This window comes from Mus pahari, chromosome 12 (assembly GCF_900095145.1).
Source record: "Mus pahari chromosome 12, PAHARI_EIJ_v1.1, whole genome shotgun sequence".
Lineage (NCBI taxonomy): Eukaryota > Metazoa > Chordata > Mammalia > Rodentia > Muridae > Mus > Mus pahari.
In genome coordinates, this window is record NC_034601.1 from 16,958,977 (window position 1) to 16,979,790 (window position 20,814).

General features: G+C 43.8%; 1 protein-coding gene across 5 annotated transcripts in view; it reads left to right on the top strand.

Annotated features, from left to right (window-relative positions):
* Vps8 (VPS8 subunit of CORVET complex) overlaps positions 1–20,814 on the top strand; it is a 216,139-nt gene that overhangs the window by 130,103 nt on the left and 65,222 nt on the right. For 3 of the 5 annotated variants that reach the window (XM_029544437.1, XM_029544440.1, XM_029544438.1), the window contains 6 exons: positions 5,942–6,089; positions 11,205–11,294; positions 12,025–12,067; positions 15,006–15,109; positions 18,232–18,316; positions 18,581–18,666. In XM_029544437.1, the coding sequence (XP_029400297.1) occupies positions 5,942–6,089; positions 11,205–11,294; positions 12,025–12,067; positions 15,006–15,109; positions 18,232–18,316; positions 18,581–18,666 (556 nt within the window). The remainder of the gene's footprint in view (positions 1–5,941; positions 6,090–11,204; positions 11,295–12,024; positions 12,068–15,005; positions 15,110–18,231; positions 18,317–18,580; positions 18,667–20,814) is intronic. The other 2 variants (XM_029544439.1, XM_021209011.1) reach the window with 1 other exon arrangement.

Here is a 20,814-nt window from a genome sequence, read left to right on the forward strand (position 1 = left end):
GGAAGGAAGGAAGGAAGGAAGGAAGGAAGGAAGGAAGGAAGGAAGGAAGGAAGGGCCTTTTAAAAAAACCTTCATTGAAATAATTATGATTATGTATGCAAACATTCTGGAGAACAGGGAAAATAAACCATTTTGAGATGAAGGCAGCTTGCTTGTATATATCACCACAGAATGGCCTTCGGCCCAATTAATTAGATCTTCATACGTATCATATTCATATTCATTCAGATATGTCTTACACATATTTGAGTTACCACCACTTTGAGTTGTTTCTAATTGGAGTATACTGTAAACAGCACTTTAAAGGAACACATTATCTAGCTGAATTTTTATATCTTTCTTTCTTTACCCAAATCCTTTATCTTTACTATATAATAATTTTGTCAGTAGACTTAAATGATACTTAAATGGTAGTACCCACCAAGATACTAGTGTCGCGTGGCATCTATACTTGGAAAGATTAGATAGTTGGAGGGGGTTAATCCTCCTGAAACAAGTGCTTTTCTGCATGGAGGCACCAGCTTAGGAGAGAAAAGACCTGAATCCTCTTCCATTTCTCTCCCCGCCAGCTGCTGCCCAGAGCCCGCTCCAACCCCCCCCCCCGACTTCTGCTTCCTCCAGGACTCCTGACAGGCTAGCATCCATGCAGAGTACATACTTAAAGGACACTGGTGGCCTCTGTGGGGACATGAGCTGTATGGAGTCTAGAGAGCATGCAAGAGAATTTATATTCAAATCTCTTCCCCAGTGTGAATTTCCTGTAGATGTTGATTTGATTTTTGTTAATATCTTTGAGGGCTCTGAAGTGTATAATAGGGATTTTCTTGTAAGAAAACTCTCACATCAAATGGCATGTTGTATTTTTAAGTCTTCAATCAAGATAAAGTAAAGCTGAACATGAGTAACTTTGCCAAGAAGCAAAATATAGATTATGGAAATGCTTCTGGGTTGCCGTTGGAACTGTCAGTAATTCTGTGGCTATCTTTGAAGGGACATCTGAAGATACCAATTCCCAGTGTTGAAATGGGGCACGTCAAAATTCAAAGTTAGAACATAATAGATGCCTTGAACTTTTCCATACAAAATACAGTCCTGTGTAGTGAATCTCCAGTGGGACAATGGTTGTCGGCATGGTCAGCCTTGTCTCCCCTTTGCTACTATATTTCTAGAAGCCCAGAATTGACATTTTAAACCTACCTCCCCCTCCCCTTCCTCTCCCCCTCTCCCCTTCGCCCCTCCTCCTCCCCTCCCCCATGCATGTGACCTATGTACATTTATTTCTGTATTTAGTACTTGGAGATGGCTTTGGTTACTCGTTTTCTAACTCAAATGTTTCCCTTCACTTTGTTTCTTAGCAACTAGCTTTATCAACTTATTAGTTCATTTGGTAACATCAGCTGAAGCCTGTTGAGCATTGGTGACTACCATGGAAGATAGAGTAGTGACTCCAACAGAGCCCTGGGGCATCAGAGTACTCTCTCCCGCAGGGACAGACTGAAGAGCAGGCATGTGCTCCATCAGTGCTTTCACTTTCTGACCCACTACCCTTCCATCTTCTCAGACCTCATAGAATCATGCAGTCCTTAAGATCGACAAAGCCAGGCATGAAGGTACCTACCTGTGGTATGGGCTACCTTTGGGGGCCAGGGCAGGAGGCTAACTTGACCCCACAAATTTGAGACCAGCCTGGGCAACCTGGTAAGAAAACACATCAAAATAATCCATCAAAATCTATAAACCCCCTTTCTGAGCATTTCTCTTAAATATGAGACTCCCTTATGTACACATTCTCCCCCATGTGGCCTTCTGAATGCCAATCTCTACCCTCAGCAAGCAAAGCATGACACCTGCCACCCTCCTCGCTCACTGCTCTTTCTGCTCCCACCACCCACTGCAAAATCCTTGTATCTACAGGGTTTTCTTGACCTGACCTGACCTGGCCCATCTGTCCAGCGTCCTGGGCATCCTTCCATTTGATCCTCCTTCTCTCGAACAGTACTTTCCCTTAGCAGCACAGAGCAGCTCAGAGGATGCACTGTTTGCACCCTCTTTGTTTCTGTGTCCTCTTTCTTCACACTGTTTCCTTGAACACAGCTCACCCACACGTAGGTAAACGCGATAAAGATGGCTTTGTCTACATGTGTTTTCATTAGGTTTCTGTTTTAGAAAATATTTTTTAAATGATTGATAGAAAACTGTCCATCTTAGCAGTCATAATAGAAACAGCTATTCTAAACAGGAAACAGGGGAGGTGCCAATTAAACACTTGTAAGGCCAGTTGAATCTGAATCAGCAAGCACAGCAGCATAAACAAAGACGGAGGAAGATGTGCATCAACAGTGCCCATTGATCAGAGGAGAACGTGGGCGCTGATATGTTAAAATAGTGACTTGCATCTGGGCATACCACACCAGGCCAAAGCAGGTCCATGTGGAAGAGGTTTATTAGAGACAAAGAAGGGAAATAGAGGAAGACAAAAGAAAAGAGGGTCCAAGGTGGGAAGGGTCTGTGTTCTTTTTAGGCTGTGCCATAACCTGTTTGAAGGTATGTGTGGGAAGTGGACTCTGGGATGGTATTCGGTTGTCATAGCAACAAGTGTAACCTATGTGTGTCATTCCTGAGTTTGGAGCCAATCTGCAAAACTGGTCTTTTGATATGAACAGGCATGGCCAACCAACTGCCCTTTGCTCTCATGAGTTAAGAGCTGACACTTGCTCAGCACCCCTGGAGGCTTTGCCCTTTGCACTGCACATGTCTGACACAGTGACAGCTGGCATGTTAATGCCACAAACTGAAGTTCCATACATTTTGCTGTTTTAACCCTCCTTGCAAATACTCGTGTTTCTCCATTTTGCAATGAAAAGGGCTCATTAAGATTCTGTTCTTCTGCTGTGAGAAGACTGCCGTCTTTGCTCTTGTTCCTCTTCTGCCTGCCCATCACTTGTTTTCTGCCCTGCCTGGTTTTAATTGGATAGTTTATATGAATCCATAAAACAAAACCAAAAGCTAGATGTATGTATGACTGGGCTCCACAAGTGAAGGCGCCTGCTCCCAAGACTGACAACCTGAATTCAGTCCCTAGAACTCATGTGAAAGGGGAGATTTCCACAGGTTATCCTCTGACCACTCCTCCCAGATACACACACACACACACACACACACACACACACACACACACACACAAGAAATAAGTAAATAAATGTAAAACATTGTTTAAAGAAGAAAAGCCCTTTCTAGTGGCTGCCCTTTATTAGCAAGATCTGCTTCCAGTGATGGGAGTACAAGCAGTACCACAGGAGCCTGTGGGCATCATTAGTCAGCCATTCCTTCCTGCGCCTAATCGATCCACACCATCTCACTGACAGGGTGGGGGGCTGTCTGCACTGCTGCTCTTCTGAGTCGGCCACTGTCTGATGGAATGTGTCCTGTCCCCAGTGTCCTCTCCTCTTTAGAGATCCAGGCTCTGACCTGTGTCCACCTGCTTTCCAAAGAGCTTTCTTCAGGATTTCCTGTAGAGCAGACGTGTCAGCAGCATATTCTCTCAATTTTTCTTTGTCTGGGAAAATATTTCCCTTTCAGCCTTTAAGAGCCAAGTTTGCTGAATTACAGATTTTCCCGTTGTTCTTGCTTTTCCTTCAGCAGTTTAAGCCCTGCTTCCCCCAGCTTGAAGAGATCTGATGAGCTTCTCTTCCCACCTGCATCTCTCAGGCTTTCCCGCTGGCCTCCCCTCTGCTAGCTGTGGTCTGGTGCTCCATGGTTTACCATGTATTATTAATTTTGGAAAATTCAGTTACAATTTACTTTTTCATCTGTTCTTTTTTCCTTCTGACAGTTCCATTATGCATATTTATTCTTCGGGGCCTTACTATAATTCTTGGATATTCTGTTCTTTTTTTTCTTCATTTACCTTTTAGCAAATGAAGTTTGGAGATGTCTGTGGACATCAAGAGAAGTTTACCAGACTCTTCCCTCAGCTGTGTGTGTCTAGGCTGTAGATAAGCTCACCAGAGGCTGTCTTCATTTCTATCTTTTGTTTCTCTCTCGGTTTTTATGTATCTTAGACCCGTGTTCATCTGCCTGCAATATTCTCTCCCTGCTTGCCTACGTTTCCTCTCAAGAGCTCTCAGTGTGTGTTAGTTCACACCCCAGCATCAGTGTGTGTGTTAGTTCACACCCCAGTATCAGTGTGTGTGTTAGTTCACACCCCAGCATCAGTCCGTGTGTTAGTTCACATCCCAGCATCAGTCCCTGTGTTAGTTCACATCCCAGCATCAGTGTGTGTTAGTTCACACCCCAGCATCAGTACATGTGTTAGTTCATACCCCAGCATCAGTGTGTGTGTTAGTTCACACCCCAGCATCAGTGTGTGTGTTAGTTCACACCCCAGCATCCCTGTTATCTGCTGTTGCTGCTGCTGCTGCTTGCTGCATCTTTTCAAACCGCATTGTCTCCTCATGTCTTATCATTTTGGGGGTGAAAGCTAGACATCTCTATGTAAAAGAAACTGGAGTAAATAGACTTTCAAATTCGGGGTTTTATGTTTATCTGGATAAGAGTCTGTGTTAACTATTTGCTGTAGTGTCTCAGACTGGAATCTTCCCCCAGCCCCCAGCCCCCAGCCCCCAGCCCCCTTCCCTGGCATTTCCCTAGAGACTGCTCTTTGAGGAAAGTTCAAGACGCTGGTTTTCCCATCCTGCTACCTTGCTTCTGTGAAAGGGCCTGTTGATGTGGTGGGAGAGTGATTGTCAGTTCACTTTTAGCCTTTGAGCTTCTATCCTCAGCATCTTCAGTGTCAGCCTTTCCCAGAACTATCCTTGAGACAGGAAGGCTGGACTGGCTGTTGTGCTTCTTGGCATCCGTTGGGCACTGGGGAACCCTCGGGAGCAGCGTGCCAGTTTGCTAGCAGTGTTAACAAACGCAGAACTCCAGCTGCAGACACGTCTGTCTCACAGCTTGAGCTATTAGGACTCACATGTCATGAGGCAGTGAGAATGATGTAGTCCTGTCCATCGTGGCCGGCCTGTTGAGAAGAGCGAACTGTGTGCATTTGGAAGCATCTGCTTCTCTCCTCCTCCTGCTTTCAACAGGAGGGGAGTTTTCAGTGTCCTTCATGGTGAGAACCAATGAGCCTCCTGCAGGTAAACATAGAGGCAGAGGAACCCTTGATGCTTGAACTCACACGCTTGTCCACCATACTCCTCCAGCAGTTGTCACTTTTACAGTGTCTTGTTTTCCTGAGCTATGGATGCAGGGGTGTAAATGAATCCACCGGGGCTGGGCTCCCTACCATCTTTTGGTCTCGGCATTGTGTCCATTTGTGTTTTTTTTCTGGTGGCTCCATTTGTTATGAGGAGAAGCTTTCTTGATGAGGGGTGGGAGCTACACTGACCTGAGATGCAGAATGTAGTAGGAGTCAGGCGGTCTTGCAGAGTGCCAGCTTGCTTTCTTGTATGATCCAGGGTGACACTGCCCCTGTGGGATGGGCCTACCACATTAACCATTATTCAAGAAAATGCCCCATTGGCTTGCCATAGGCCAGTCTGGTAGAGGCATTTTCTCAGTTGACTTCCCAAAAGAATGTTAAATTAATGAAAAAGTAGCCAGTAAGTGGTGTCATTGGAGCTGGAAGGGGAAGCATGCCAGGGACTCTTGCTAAGACTAGAGGTCGTTTGTTACTATAGCAACTCATAGTCCTCGTTTTTTAAACTCAATTAGGTCTTACTTCTATTAGGACAAAGTATAACTTTTGCTTATTATTCCATGTGATCTGAGACCTATTCCATGCCTCTGATGTATGGTATAGTTCAGTTGAGTACTCAAAACACAATTGGCAGTTTTCTCTCTTAAAGGTGGCCTTGTTTTGGCATGGTGTGCCTGTACCTGTTCCTTTTATTTATAGGTGTGCTCAGCAGGGCTTTATTCTGTTTCCTTTTACTTTCAGGGAAGGTGTTCATGTCAATCAGGAATTGCTGCAGATCCAGCCTCACATTACAGAACAGTTCATTGAGCTGCTGTGCCAGTTCAGTCCTGACCAAGTCATAGAGACACTGCAGGTCCTTGAGTGCTACCGTCTGGAAGAAACTATTCAGGTAAGGCCAGCTGCACGCACAGACAAGTGTGACTTTTTCCTGAAGTCTCCCCTTCTTTGTGGGCACAGGGAGACCAGGTGTGAAGTTCCTTGCGGGAGCTAGGAGTAGTGAGTGCCGGTGTCGGTGCCCAAGGTGGAGTCAACATTGCTATAGTCAGCTGCTTTCACACAACTCTCACTGCCCCTGAGGGAGCAAGCCAGGTTCATAGAGATTCCAGCTGCAAAGTGAGCCTGGGAAAGGGAACTCAGCAAGTTCCTGATGCACACAGTGCTGGCTAAGTAGTCCAGGAGTGCACTGAGCGCAGAGTAATGACCCAGCTGCTTCAGAGTGCGCCTTGACTCAATCTGCTTACTTGTTTTTTTCTGTACCCCCAACCTTGTCTGTGTGTGTGTGTGTGTGTGTGTGTGTGTGTGTACGCGCGCGCGCGTGCGCACGCATGTGTAGGCATGCATTATGAAGTGAGTATGCTTTCCCTTTTAAAATTTAAGGATAGCATTATGTCTTTTCCCCTTTACTCTTAACAAATAGTAACCCATATTTTCTGCATCCATTTCCTGAGGTGCCTCCATACTTTAAGAATGTTGAATTATGAAATATTTCAGGTACTTAGGAATGTGCACAGTATCAACTCTATATGTACCTACCAAGTACATTTCAGTTCAACATCACCTTACTTATTTTACAGATAAAGAGCCTTTGTCTGTCCTTTCTCCCTTCCCTTTCCCTCTGAGGTCACCATCAACCAAATGTTTGATGTGATGTTTACCTTTCAACCCAGGGTTTATGCTTTTAAAATAGACCGTAGTTTTATATGCTTTAGCATTTGTAGTAATAGTGTAAGAAGGTACTTGTCCTGTTGCCAGTTACTCTTGCTAGCTTTTAATTAGCTGATCCTATATCTGCCTGGTCCATCTTAATGGTGAGAGAATTGTCTACCAAGGGAAATATGCCGGCTTGCTTTTTTTTTTTTTTTTTTTTTTTTTAATCTTTCTTGAAAAGTGTTTAGGGGCTTCTGGGATTCTTTGTTATTATTATCAGAGCTGCAAGTGTGTATTCTTGTCCATACGCTCATATGCCTATATATCTTCGTGCTGAAATGGACTTGCCCCAGGTATGGCCTAGCCTTTGATTTCACATGACTTATAAATATGTGCTGGGCTGCGTTCAGAGGTGACCTGGGACACACATCGCCTGTGCACCTCAGGTTGGCCATGCTTGCTGGAGTCGCTTGGTGCTGATGTTTGCAGTATTCCTGCTTCTGTTCTCATGTGTCCAGTATTCCTGTGTGTTTCTGTCCTCATCAGTGTTTCCATTCATATATATAACATTTCTCCATAGCTTTGAGGATTCCTAATTTTTAAACCAATCAAAAAAATATTTTCATGTAATATATTTAGTATGTTTCATTTTGATGGTATGATGGTGTCACTGGTTGGTATTCTCATCAGCATCATTTTCTGGCTATGTTTGTCATTCACCTCTAGAAGTCCTGTCTGATTTCTGCACCCCTTGTTCTTCACTGACTGTGTAATAGAAGTGCTTCTTCATTCTGCTTTGGTATATCTTTAACATGCCTTTTACTTCCATTTTGATTTATTACTCTTCAGAAGTTTAAACTTGTGTGTATGTTGTTTCCATTCCTGTTTTAATGATACAAAAGGTTTCCCTTCTAACTCTATAGTTTAACATCTTATACTTTGGGCTTTAATCCATCTGTAGACTGCTCAAGAGAAAGGCTTATCTCTTCCTCTATGCATGATGCTAAATGGCTGGTGTTTATGGTATTTTATCATCTTTTCCTCACTGATTATGAAAAATGATTACTTATTATCATTGTATATTTGTGTATATATGTATATATATGCACATCTGTGTACACACACACACATATATATACATACATATATAACATATATACACATACATAAATGTACATACACACATATTTATATATATATACACACACTAATGTGCTGCAGTGCAGATGTAGACGCCAGAGACAACCTTGAGCAGTTGTTCCTCTCCTTCCACTGTGGGATCTGGGGATTGAACTTGGGTCATCAGCTTTCAGGCAGCACTTTTACCATCTCCCTGGCTCTCTGATTTAGGGCTTACTATTGCTTTGATGAAACACCATGGCCTGGGAACTCTGGGAGGAAAGGGTTTATTCAGATTATGCTTCCTCATTCCTGTTTGTCACTGAAGTCAGGACAGGAACTCAAACAGGACAGGAACCTGGAGGCAGGAACGGATGCAGAGGCCATGGAGGGGTGCTGCTTACCTGTGGCTTGCACAGCCTGCTTTCTTCTTTTCTTTTTGGATATATATTTTATCTTTCTTAAAGATAAACAGCCATGTTCTTGAAAAATGACAGCAATGTCTTCTTATCTACCTTCCTTTCCATTTCCATACAACACACCAATTTTATAAGCCTTTATGTGAGAGAGGAGTTAGTTTCTGCACGCTGGCAAAACCTGGTTGCCAAATTTATTCAAGTCTATCTGGTGCACCGTGTAGGTTGCTAGCTTTGAAATTCACAATGGTTCTGTAACTATAGCAAAGTGTACATCTTAAACAGTAATTATTTATTTATAAGACAGACTCCTTTAGAGTGATGCTGTGCTCTGAAATCTAACAAAATCTACTTGAGATAATCTGCAATCCTGATGCTGTCTAACAATTTGGCCCTAATGCTTCACATTTTAGAAACAGACAAAAGAAAGTCTGCCATTCAAAGAATTTTCTGAGTATTGCAGAACATCAGGAATTTGACAGAACTGAGAAGACACCTACACAGGGGCCTGGGAGAAACTAGGGACACCTTGGGAAGACTGTAGAATGAATGTCAGCCTGCTTTCTTATAGACTCCAGGACCACCAGTTGAAGGATGGTACCATGCACAATGGGCTGGGCCCTCCCCATCAATTACTAATTAAGAAATTCCCTCCCCATCAATTACTAATTAAGAAATTCCCTACCGGCTTACCTACAGCTGGATCTTATGATTCACTCCTCTCAAAGGCTCCAGCCTGTGTCGAGTTGACATCAAACTATCCAGCATACTGTCTTCATTGACTGAACACCATACTTTGTTCTATTAAACTCTATACATGCGGACCTGCTTGTGGGTCTCTTCTTTCCTCTCTTGTCTTTCCCTATGTGCCCACCACATACTTTCATCCATGCAACATCACAGGAAGGCTTATCAATTGGGGAAAGACTTCTCCCCTCCCTTTCTTGATAATACTCTAGCAGCTTCCCATTGCCACCAGCTCTGTGTCACTTAGGAATTACAATACCAAGTTTCTTTTAAAAACTTTGGAGTTTTGAGTGTGAAATGCATTGAGTTGCATCAATGAGGAAGAATGGACCAATCTGTGGTACTGATGATTCACATTCAGAAATTTGCCTTTTAAAATGACTCTGTGTCTTTTTATAACATTTCTATAAGGCTTGTTTTGTTAAGTTTCACTGTGTAGGCCTGGCTAACCAGGAACTTGATAAGTAGAGCAGGCTGGTCTTGGAGTCACAGAGATTCTGCCTCTGTCTCCAGAGTGCTGTGATCATAAAGGTGTGCTCTACCATGCCCTGGCTCTCTAAGGACACATTCGTTGTTTGCTGCTGTGACATTAACAACCAACTAAATTCTTTTTCAATTCAAATTGTTTCTGTGTATTTTGTGACAGTAATTCTTTCTAAGAATAGTAGCAGTTTGGGAGTTTCTACAGCCCAGTCTAATATCACCTTGTTCCTAGGCATCTAGGTGCTCCAGTACACTGCAGTTCTACAGCACAACAGACGCCATGCTGGTGTGCCTTCCATCCTGCTCCTGATTTAAAGGGACATGGCACATACTTTGCAGTAGATATGGCGTTTATTGTAGATATTCTCTTAAGAATGTTCTGTTCACGTTTGGTTGGTTGGCTATGAAAGGGTGTTGAGTTTTAACAAATCATTTCACCAAATAATTTTCTACATTTATTGAGACGTTCACAGTTTTCTTTGTTGATCTGTGTGGTGGTCAGTATTAATTGTCAGTTTTGCTGGATTTCAAATCACCTGGGAAATGAGTCTCTGGGCACACCTGTGGGGGATATTTAGCCTCTGGGCACCCATGAGGATTTCCTTGATTAGGTTAAGTTGACTTTAGAAAGAACTATCTGAACTCTGTTCAGGACCATTCATCCTGGAGTGTGTAAATGGAGAGAGTAAGCTTTGCACTAACAGACTATCCTGGAAAGTGAGCCTTGCACTAGCAGGCTGTCCTGGAAACTGAGCCTTGCACTAGCAGGCTGTCCTGGAAACTGAGCCTTGCACTAGCAGGCCATCCTGGAAACAGCCTTGCACTAGCTGGCCATCCTGGAAAGTAAGCCTTGCACTAGCAGGCTGTCCTGGACAGTGAGCCTTGTACTAGCAGGCCAGCCTTGCACTAGCAGGCTGTTCTGGAAAGTGAGCCTTGCACTAGTAGGGCATCCTGGTAGTGAATGAGATATTGCCAGCTGCTCTCAGACTGCTGCTGTCTCTTCGCCCTAGCCACTGTGTCTCTGAACTATGAGCCCATGTGAACCCTTTCTCTGAAGCTGCTTCTATTGAGAATTTTATCACAGCAGTGGAAAGAGAAACCAAGAAGATCTATAAGCCCGACCTTCACACAGAAACCTCAGTATTTCTCTAGTATTTGCTTTTTTCTGTACTCTTCTCTTGTATTTCTGGACATACTTAATATTTTTATTGATTTAGATATTTTATTAATTTTACTAAAACCCCATAAGTCAATATGTATTGTTTTCAGTCATTTTGTTCTAAATGCTTTATGTAAAATTATAGCTGACACTCTCTAGTTTGTATCATTATTGTTCATGTATATTATTGGCTTTCATTGAGTGGATCCGTCTCATTTAGATGTGTGATTAATTTGGAAAATCAAGTAACAAAGGAATGACTGTTGGAAATATAGCTGCCAGATAAGTTCACCATAAGACAGGCTGTACAGAGAGCACTGTATGGCAGCATAGTGCAAAGACACGGGTTCACTAATGACTGGCCCGTGGGTTTTGTGTGTGCCTTTTGTACTCTATAACTAAAACTTACAGAAGCCCTCTCTGTTTTTCCTAGATTACACAAAAGTATCAGCTCCATGAAGTCACTGCGTATCTGTTGGAGAAGAAAGGGGATGTGCACGGCGCCTTCCTGCTGCTGCTGGAGGTAGAACCTGACTGGGTTTACTGTCCCTTTGTCACTCCTCAGTCTGTCTTTGTCTCTTGGGTTTCGAGGTGAGCTGCAGACAGAAGTATTCACTGTGGGGCTCACTGAGAACAGCTCCATATCTATTTATGGTGCAATTTTAAAGTCAAACTTTATATACATGAAAAGGCTCTACAGTACATCTAAAGGTTAGAGAAAATTGAGATATAAGGCTGTGTGTGCCCTGTGCCCTGAGGGTAGACCCATCTGATTTTCTTATGACCTGGTAAGAATTTCACATCCTCATCCAAAATGTGGGTAAATCTTGGCACTCAATACTGCTCTAAGAGACATCAGTAGTGACTGCATAGCGGCACAGAGAGGCACACATGGGCAGAGCTGGGGATACCCGATCTCCTGCAGCCATTCCCACCCCGTAAGCCTTGCAGAAAGGGAGTCCCTGCTGAATGACAATAAAAGAACATTTTATGTGTTCACTTCTTACTTATATGTGTATCTGTGTGGACACATGTAAGCACGGTATGTGTGTGTAGAGGTCATAGGACAAGCTGCAGAAATCCTTCCTCCTTCCACCATGCGGGTCCCCAGGATGCAACCCAGGTCATCGAGGCTTGGTGCAGGAACTGAGCCAAATCACAGCTGTCTCTTGGGGGTTCACCTCTGAAGTTAATTCAGATACGTGGTGTGTAGAAATACAAAGTGTTTTCTCACCCCTGTTTTTGCCTCCTAGAGACTGCAGAGCAGGCTGCAAGAGATGACACAGCAGGGCGAAAGTGAGTTCTCAGATGAACTGTTATCTAATACACTGCCTTAACTTAGTAATAACTACACTGAGCCATTTTCATAATTACTCCTTAGCTGCTCTAATGTAGAATCAAGTCTTAGTGGTCTTAGAGGATGCTTGCACGTCACATGCACTGTAGTGGGATGCAGGTAGCCAGGCAAGGCAGTGTGGCGCCTCTGACAAACCTATGTCCTCTCCAGTCACACTCCTGCACTTATGACTTGACCATGTGTGGTTCCCTAACTAACGTGCTTAAAGTGTGCTAAACAGCAGCAGAAACGAGCTGCTGGTGAACTTTAGCCTCAAGAAGTGAACCTTGACCTTTTGGAATCTTGGATGACTTCGACACAGACATGTTTTGTTGTATTGATTGACATTTCTTTAATTTTTACAATTTATTGTAAAATAAGGAAAAACTACAAACTGTACCAAAAGCAATAAATATTACTGTGCATAGCATATACCTCACCACCATCTAGTTCGGTTTCTTATCTCCCTAGATGGAGGGTTGTGGTCCCCCAACACACCCTACCTTCTGTTCTGCCTTCTAGTTCCAGAATTTCTGAATTTGGTTAACTCATAAGAATGAAAGCCTACTGTGTTTGAATTTATGTTTGAGTTATTTCCCCTAACTGTCCTTTTGGCTCTTAGATGTTGGGCCATGTCAGATGCTCTTCTAGAGCTATTTACACTTTAACAGAAACATGGTCTGCTGGACAGTGCTGCTATGAACATCCTTGGCATGCAGATATTTTCTGGGTTCTTGCTTTCTTTTGGGTGTAAGAACAAAAGTGGGATTGCTGGATCAAGCAGTAAAGATTGCTCTGTTCTGGGCCGTGGATGCAGAGCCTCTCATGCATGCCAGGCACTCGCTCTAACGCAGTCCCTGCACAGCCCGCCTCCTTGGTCAGCAGTGTGGGGCTGGCTGCACTGAGGTCTCACCTTGCCTCCTCCGTGCTCCCCTGCCTTCCCTTCTCTATCATGGTGGGTTTCAGGGGCCCCTTCCACTCTACCCCTCTCTCCCTTAGCCTTTCCGCTTCTGTCTCCTCTCCTCCCTTCTCTCTTCCCACTGGTGCTGTCTGGCATCAGGTGGTCCTGACCGGCCCGCATCCTTCCATGTACTTGTTTTGACCACCTAAGTCTTTTTTTCTCCTCTTTTCCTCCATCCGTTTTTAGTCAGGTATTTGCTTTTCTGTTCTGTGACAGTCTAATGTATCTCACCATTAAGTCAGGGAATCCTTCTTCGGTGTGCTTTAAATTGTCTCACCTCTTTAAAACACATCTTTTGAGCCCTTTCCCACACTCATTCCTCTTGTTTGCTCTTATCCAACGTCTCCGTAGATAATTTGCCCACATGTTTTGATGTTGGTCCTCAGTTTGTGTTGTACCTTGGCCACCTTGTATTAACACTATGGCTCTTTAGAACCTACAGAAACACTTGGTTTACTTTTGTTGCTGATGAACAAACTAGACATTTAATGATTACTTTTGAATTGTCAATATGTTTAATCAATTGAATTTTGTTGTATTTGGTGCATTTTGTGATTTTTTTTCTTAAATTTAGTGTTACAAGGATAATTTTGCAAATATACTAACGGCTAAGGGAAACTAAGAAGGGTGTTTCCCACTTCCTGTGGGAATTTGTTGGTGACACATCAGAAGCCAGTTCATGGTCTCATAGGTGATCCAATAGCAACATCCTGCCTTCAGATTCACTGTTGGCAGTGTGCTAAGAAATCCAAGTATCTTCTAAGGGCCCAAGTATCTTCTAAGGGCACAATGTTGTGTTTAGTCTGCACAGGTAGCACACAGCTGACAAAACCACAGCCCTCCTTCATCTGAAGCTTTAGGCCTGTGAGGGAGACATAGGAGATACACTGGTACTCCATGTTGAACAGAGTATGTCAGAGGTACCATGGGGACAGCAAAGGAGTTGAGGTAGTTCTGGTCCTAGTTGTAACTCAGGAATCAGTGTGCGTTAAGAGGCATTATAAATGTGTGTGTAGAGAGCCTGGAAGGGGCTTTGGGGCCTAGCATGGGAGTGTGTGGAAGGGGCTAGCTAGTAACCTCAGGGAGAGCACAGAGATGAGCCCATATCCTGCCTTTGTTACTCAGGCAGAGTCTCTGTTCTTAAGGCCTAGGAATCTTTAGTGGTTTCTTGAAAGAAAACAGAAAGGCAGGGCTTGGCAGTCAGACGTTCAGTGAAGAACCAGTGCTCCATCAGGGGACAGGCGGAGGCACAACAGGTGTATAGATAGAAAGAATGAACGGGGCCCAGAGAGCGAAGCAACACAGATGAGAACAACTCGTGAGTCAGGCATCGTGGAGATGATAAATCTTAATTCCCTCTGGAAATTAGGGGAGAAGCAGTTTTGAGATGAGTAGAATAAGTTGGATTTGGCATGGATACTAGTTACCTTTCTTAAGCTGTGACAAGATATTTGAACAAAGTGACTGAGGAAGGAACATTTCTTTTAACTCCTAGTTTGTGAGTGCAATCCTTCAGAGTAGGGAGGGTGTGGGGCAAGAGCAGCTAAGGCTCTGGTGGCAGGAGCCTGAGGCAGCAGGTCAGGTGACTTTCAGTCTGGAAGAGAGGTCACTGGCCACAGCTGCTGCTGCCATCATTGCAGCCAAGTCACCACTGCCACTGCTCTCTCCCATCCCCTCCCCCTCCCCTCCCTTCCCCCTCTCCTTCCCTTCCTCTCCTCTCTCTCCCCCTCCCCCCCTCCTGCTCCTGTTGTCTAGACTCCAGTCCTTGGGGTGTTGACACCCATGTTCAGAGTGTGTCTCCCAACTCTTTGGTTAAAACTTTTTGGAACACACACACACACACACACACACACACACGATGGAGTGCGGTTTTTGACAGAGGCTCTGAGGCAATGGTGGCATATCTTTAATGACTCTTATCCTCTTACCAAATCTAGATACCAAGGAGGACATCCTGCTGAAAGGTGTTGAAGATACCATGGTAGAGACAATTGCTCTTTGCCAGAGAAATTCCCAGAATTTGAATCAGCAGCAACGAGAGGTAGGTAGCTAATATATGCATAGCCCTTTAAACAGTTGTTCTGTGTGGAAACTAGGAGTCAATTCTATTTCCACCACCCTCCTAGCCACCTGGATTTAATTCATCTGGGCTTTAGCCACTCTTTGGTGTTTCCGGAGTATAAGGCTCTCGGTGCTCCTATCAGGGGTACCTGCCTTCTTTCTTTCCACAGAGACCTCATGTCCATAGATTGAGCTGCAGAGTGTTGGGCGTGGGAACACTGAGTGCCTGTGGAGTTTCTGTCTGTGCCAGGTGGTGGACCCATGTCCTTGTGGTCAGTCGGCTGCCATCTCGTCTGCCCACAGTGGGTGAGAGTGAGAGCGAGGGCCTGCAGGTACCCAGAGTACAGCAGAGGGTAAAGAGCAGCTATACTACGGTGACCCTCAGCCTTGGCTACATGGAGTGGCCTGGGGGTTTTGAATATTCATTCCTGGTGTTGTACCCCATATGATTAACTGACCCAGCCATCAGTGTGTCCTAATGCTGTGTACTGATTCCAGTGGTCGCCAAGGTTAGCCAAGGTCAGTCTGCTGTTAACTGGACTGAGCAGAGTTAAACCAGGGGAGGTCCGGCTGAGCACCGGGTGCAGGTGCTAGTTATGGCAGTGAAATAGCCAGGTGCCTTAGGATGGGCAGCTGCTGAGTTCCTTGGTTCTACGAGCAATGTGTGGTACTTAGTCACACAGCCTCACTCTCTGTCCTTGTCCTCCAGTGCTCCTGACTCTGGCTTCATGCTGGTAACAGAGCCTAATGCCCACATCCTGGTTTCTGAAATGGGAAACTGTTTAGTTTTTCATATATATTGACTATTTATATTAAAATAAAAAGCACATCTTGGGCATGTTTGCTGTTTTCATAATTTATAATTTACTTTGTTTTTGTCAGGGATTGTAAAAAGTATGCGTAAGAAACATATTTACCCAAAAAGTTAAAAACTTTTTGATAAAATAATACAAATACCTTTAGAAATCATGCAGTAATGCAGACTAGGAGCTGATGGAAGCAGTTAAAGTCCTTGCCATGAGCAAGAGGGCTGGAGTTCAGACCCCCAGAGTCCATGTAAATCCCAGGTGGGTGTGGTGACTTCTGGAGGACTAGCCTTGTATACACTGTGGGTTTGACTGAGCATCTCCACTTGTTCACACATGTGTGCACACATACCCATACACATGAATGCACACACAGTCACACACATGAGGACAATGAAAGCAAGAACTATTGCTATAGACAGTGAGGCAACTAGAAGGTTGGAAACATATGAAAGCTTGATAATAAGAGGCCTTGACTATCTCCCTGGGAAGGATCGCCAGGAAATCCAGCTCGGTGAAGCATTTCCTCGAAGCTTGACTGTGGGGAACTGGATCTGCAGTCCTTCTCCAAGGAGGCTGAGCACCCCACCTCTGCATATCTGTTCTATGTCCTGAGCACCCACTCTACAAAGTGAGTTCCAGGACAGCCAGGGCTACACAGAGAAACCCTGTCTTGAAAAAACAAAACAAAACAAAACAAAAAAGATAGTTTTTTAAAAATCATCTTGATTAAATAATTTTATAAATCAAATTTTTAAATTTATTTTTTCTTTTCATAGTTACATCCCCACCACAGTTTCCCCTTCCTCCACTCCTCCCAGCCCCCTCCCACTCCAGATCTACTTTTCCTTTATTTCTCTTAAAAAACAAAACAAAATAATAACAGAGTAACAGTAAACAGAGTAACTGTCCCAGGAATAGCAACTGAATATGGCATAACTACTGTAAGCTGGGACAAACAGAAAACAGAGTAACTGTCCCAGGAATATCAACTGAATATGGTATAACTACTGTAAGCTAGGGCACTATAAAGCAAATTTCAGGCTAAACATAATATGTAAACCAAAAGTAAAAATTAGGTATGCCGTGTAAAAATAGTTTCCTAAAATAAATAAATATATGATGTGGCTGTAAAAACAAGATAGAGAGAGTATGAATGGAAGGTGAGTTACTTGAGAGAAAGACACATGAACAAAATCACTGGCTAAAAGAAATATGTCGAGCCAGGCGTGGTGGTGCACGCCTTTAATCCTAGCACTCGGGAGGCGGAGGCAGGCGGATTTCTGAGTTCGAGGCCAGCCTGGTCTACAAAGTGAGTTCCAGGACAGCCAGGGCTATACAGAGAAACCCTGTCTTGAAAAACCAAAAAAAAAAAAAAAAAAAAAAAAAAAAGAAAGAAAGAAATATGGCCCCAGGTCGATGATCTACAGACAGCAGCAGTTAAGCAGAGTAGCTTGGAGGGGGAAAGCAGAGGCTGCAGCACAGCTCCCTGCCTGAGCTCCGGCGGGCAGGACAGCTCGCTGGGAGCAGTAGGTGCTGGTGTGCTGAGACACCACACTCCTCCTCTGTTCCACTGATCTCAGGTCTCCTGGCTGCTTGCACCAGTAAGGTCTTTCAAGCTACTTGGCTCAGGTGTTTATAAATGATTACCTAACACTGAGATGCCAGACTTAATAGCTTGGTCTTTGTGAAGAATGGGAAGCACACTACCTGGAGTGGTGTTATTACTACCATGTTGCTACTGTGTTACTACTGTGTTGCCTTTGGCAAATCACTTAATTTCTTTAAACCAAGCAAAGATATATTTGATATAAGGTTATTATGAGAACAAAACAAAAAATACATGGAGGGCACTAAATAGAGTCCATAATAGAAGTAATAAATAACTGGTAAATCTGTTTATCACTTGGTGACATTGGCAGTGCTGATGATGTTCTCTTAACCCTTACTCTTAAGGTGTTACAGAGTAGGAAAAATAGCCTAACTCTTATGTAGAAAAAGCTTTGGATAACCTGAAGAGTAGGAGTGGAGGCGTGGCTGTGGGGGGTGTTTATTCCTTCTTTGCTGCTTGTTAGAGCATAGCAAGAAGTGTGCATGACTTGTTTGCACCCACACTCTCCATCCATGAATGGGATTATAACCCTGCATCTTCCTTGTGCTTCCCAGAGTGGATGAAGGTGACCTCCTGTCTTTTCCCTGTCCAGTGCAAATTTTGTCTTTGATTTTTGCCGTTACATGTACACTTACTTCATCTGCCAATACTATGCCAACGTTTTGGTTTCCCCTGATGGCACAGGCTCTATGGTTTCCACTGTTGGAGGCAATGATGACACCACAGAAGCTGTCCAGCTCGGCTGTTCCTCCTCACCCGCACTGTGAAGGTAAGCCCATCAAAACCACAGGGCCAGGCCACTTACCACACCAACCCACTTTCTGTCTGCAAAACCTGCTCTGGCAGTGACCATGCCCAGTCCCGTGCTCCCGTTATCTCCCAGTGAGGCCCTGTATCCCATCGTGCCTTGTACATTTCTTATGTGTGACACATACTTTATCCAGAAAATGCACAGTCAACTGTTGTTGCATAGCTGACCAATAGTCATTTTTAAGATACCAAACTGGCCTTAGTGTTAATGTTTTCGTTCCAGCAGCTCTGAAGTCCTTGACCATGCAAGTCCTAAACAGCATGGCAGCGTTCATCGCCCTCCCGTCCATCCTGCAGAGAATCTTGCAGGTGAGCTCAAGGGACGGGGAGGCTTGATCCATTTCCGTTATTTTACCGGGAAATGAGGCTGAGGCTTATATCACCCGTGTTTTTGTCATTAACTAAAGTTCTAACTGACCTCAAATCAGTCTTTCATGGTGTCATTCCCTGGGTATGGCCTTACCTGACATTGCTTCCTTAGCGTTCACATTAGTACACATTTCCTGATGGTTGCAGCCCGTGGGAGACAATGGTCACTTATTTCTAGCTGATCATACTTTCAGATTAAAAAGAAAAAGAAAGAAGGAAAGTTCTCTAAAAATAAAGTAAATGTAAGCATTTTAAGAAATGGTTGTTATTTCAGTTTTCTAGCTTACTCTAAATATACTTCTATGTTGAAACCCCCCCAGCTGTAAATTCTAGCTAGCCTTTTGTCCAGAGTTATTGTAAGAAACACTTTCTCCTGTTTTCTTTGTCATAAAGACTAGAAACATTCTGGCTTCATAAAAAAAGAGAACACTAAAAATAATGTACAGTATATTTTTAGAAAAACCTGCGAGCATTCTTGGAGAGATAGCAGGGTTTAGGTTTAGACTCATCAGTCTTTCTTGTCTCACTTTATGTGCAGTAGACACACACACACACACACACACACACAGAGTTAAATAGTGACAGGATGCCACGGGTCTCTATATTGCTTGTGAATGTCCCTGCCAGCTCTCCTTCTAAGGTCCCTTGAGTTCCCCTGTGCTTTGAGGCGTCTGGGCAACCTGTCTGATGAAGGGCTCTGCTTCAGGAGTCTCTCTCATCACAGAACTTAGGACCCAGGGTTGCTCAGTAGTGGAGCCCTTGCTTGCATAGTGTGAGGCCTTTTATTCATCCCTAGCACTGAAGGAAAAAAAGCATGAATTGAGTATTGTGTATGGGTTTTTTGTTTATTTGTTTGGTCTCTTGAGACAAGTTTCACTGTGTAGCCCAGGCTAGCCTTAGACTCACAGAAATTTCCTACCTCTGCCTCCCAGTGCTGGATTCAGATATGTGCACCACCACACCCAGCTCTCAGGTGTGTGTTGGTTGCCACATTCAGTCCTTGACAGCTCTCGCATCTTGAGGGATTCTTCAAGGTAGACTCTTTCCATATGTTTTAAATCTATTAATCACAAAGTTTATAAACATGCAAAGTAACACCTCCTCCTCCGTCAGGCTTGAAGAAATAAATCTAAATCTCAAAATAGGTCCTTTCCTGTATATGCATTGTGCTTTAGGATGAGCTTAGCCACACACTATGCTATATTAATTATAACAAAACTCTGCCTTTCCCTTTGCAAAGCATCATGTAACTTTGAAATGTCATGCATTTCAAAACAGACCTCTTTGAAGCCTTCTTAAAATTGAAAATCTCAGCTTTGACATGCACTGGGTTCATGATAAAATCCTGCTCGCAGCAGCAAGTAACTCCTTACCAGTCAGGAGGCTGCTTTGTTCTTAAACGCACGTATGTTTTTCTTTGCTGTAATAACTTCGTCCCTGTATCATATGAAGTTTTTACATATTTTAAAGATACTTTTATTTATAATGAGCTCTTGCTATAGAAAAGGCAGTCATAAACATCTCTCTGACTGGGTATGATTGTACCTCAGTTGATGCATGCTTGCCTTGCACGCAGGAAGCTCTGAGACCAGTACCCAGCACCACATCAAAGCCTTGTGTGGAGGTCCATGCATGCAGAGCCATCACCCTGAAAGCAGGGAAGAGAAGAGAAGTTCAACGTCATCCTTGGCTGCATAGCAAGTTCAGGACCAGCCTGGGTTACCAGACTCTGCCTCAGAAAAGTAAAAAAAAAAATCTGCCACAAGGGAGACAAAGCAAAGGTTAGGGAAGTTAAGTGTGCACCCTGTCCTGAAAGGCAAACTTGATGACTTCCACAGTCTTCTGTTTCCTGATTCACATTTTTGTTTTGTTTTGTTTTGTTTTTGTTTTTTTTGAGACAGGGTTTCTCTGTATAGCCCTGGCTATCCTGGAACTCACTTTGTAGACCAGGCTGGCCTCGAACTCAGAAATCCACCTGTCTGCCTCCCGAGTGCTGGGATTAAAGGCGTGCACCACCACGCCCAGCACATTTTTTAAAATTAATTAATTAATTAATTAATTTCTTTATTTACATTTCAAATGCTATCC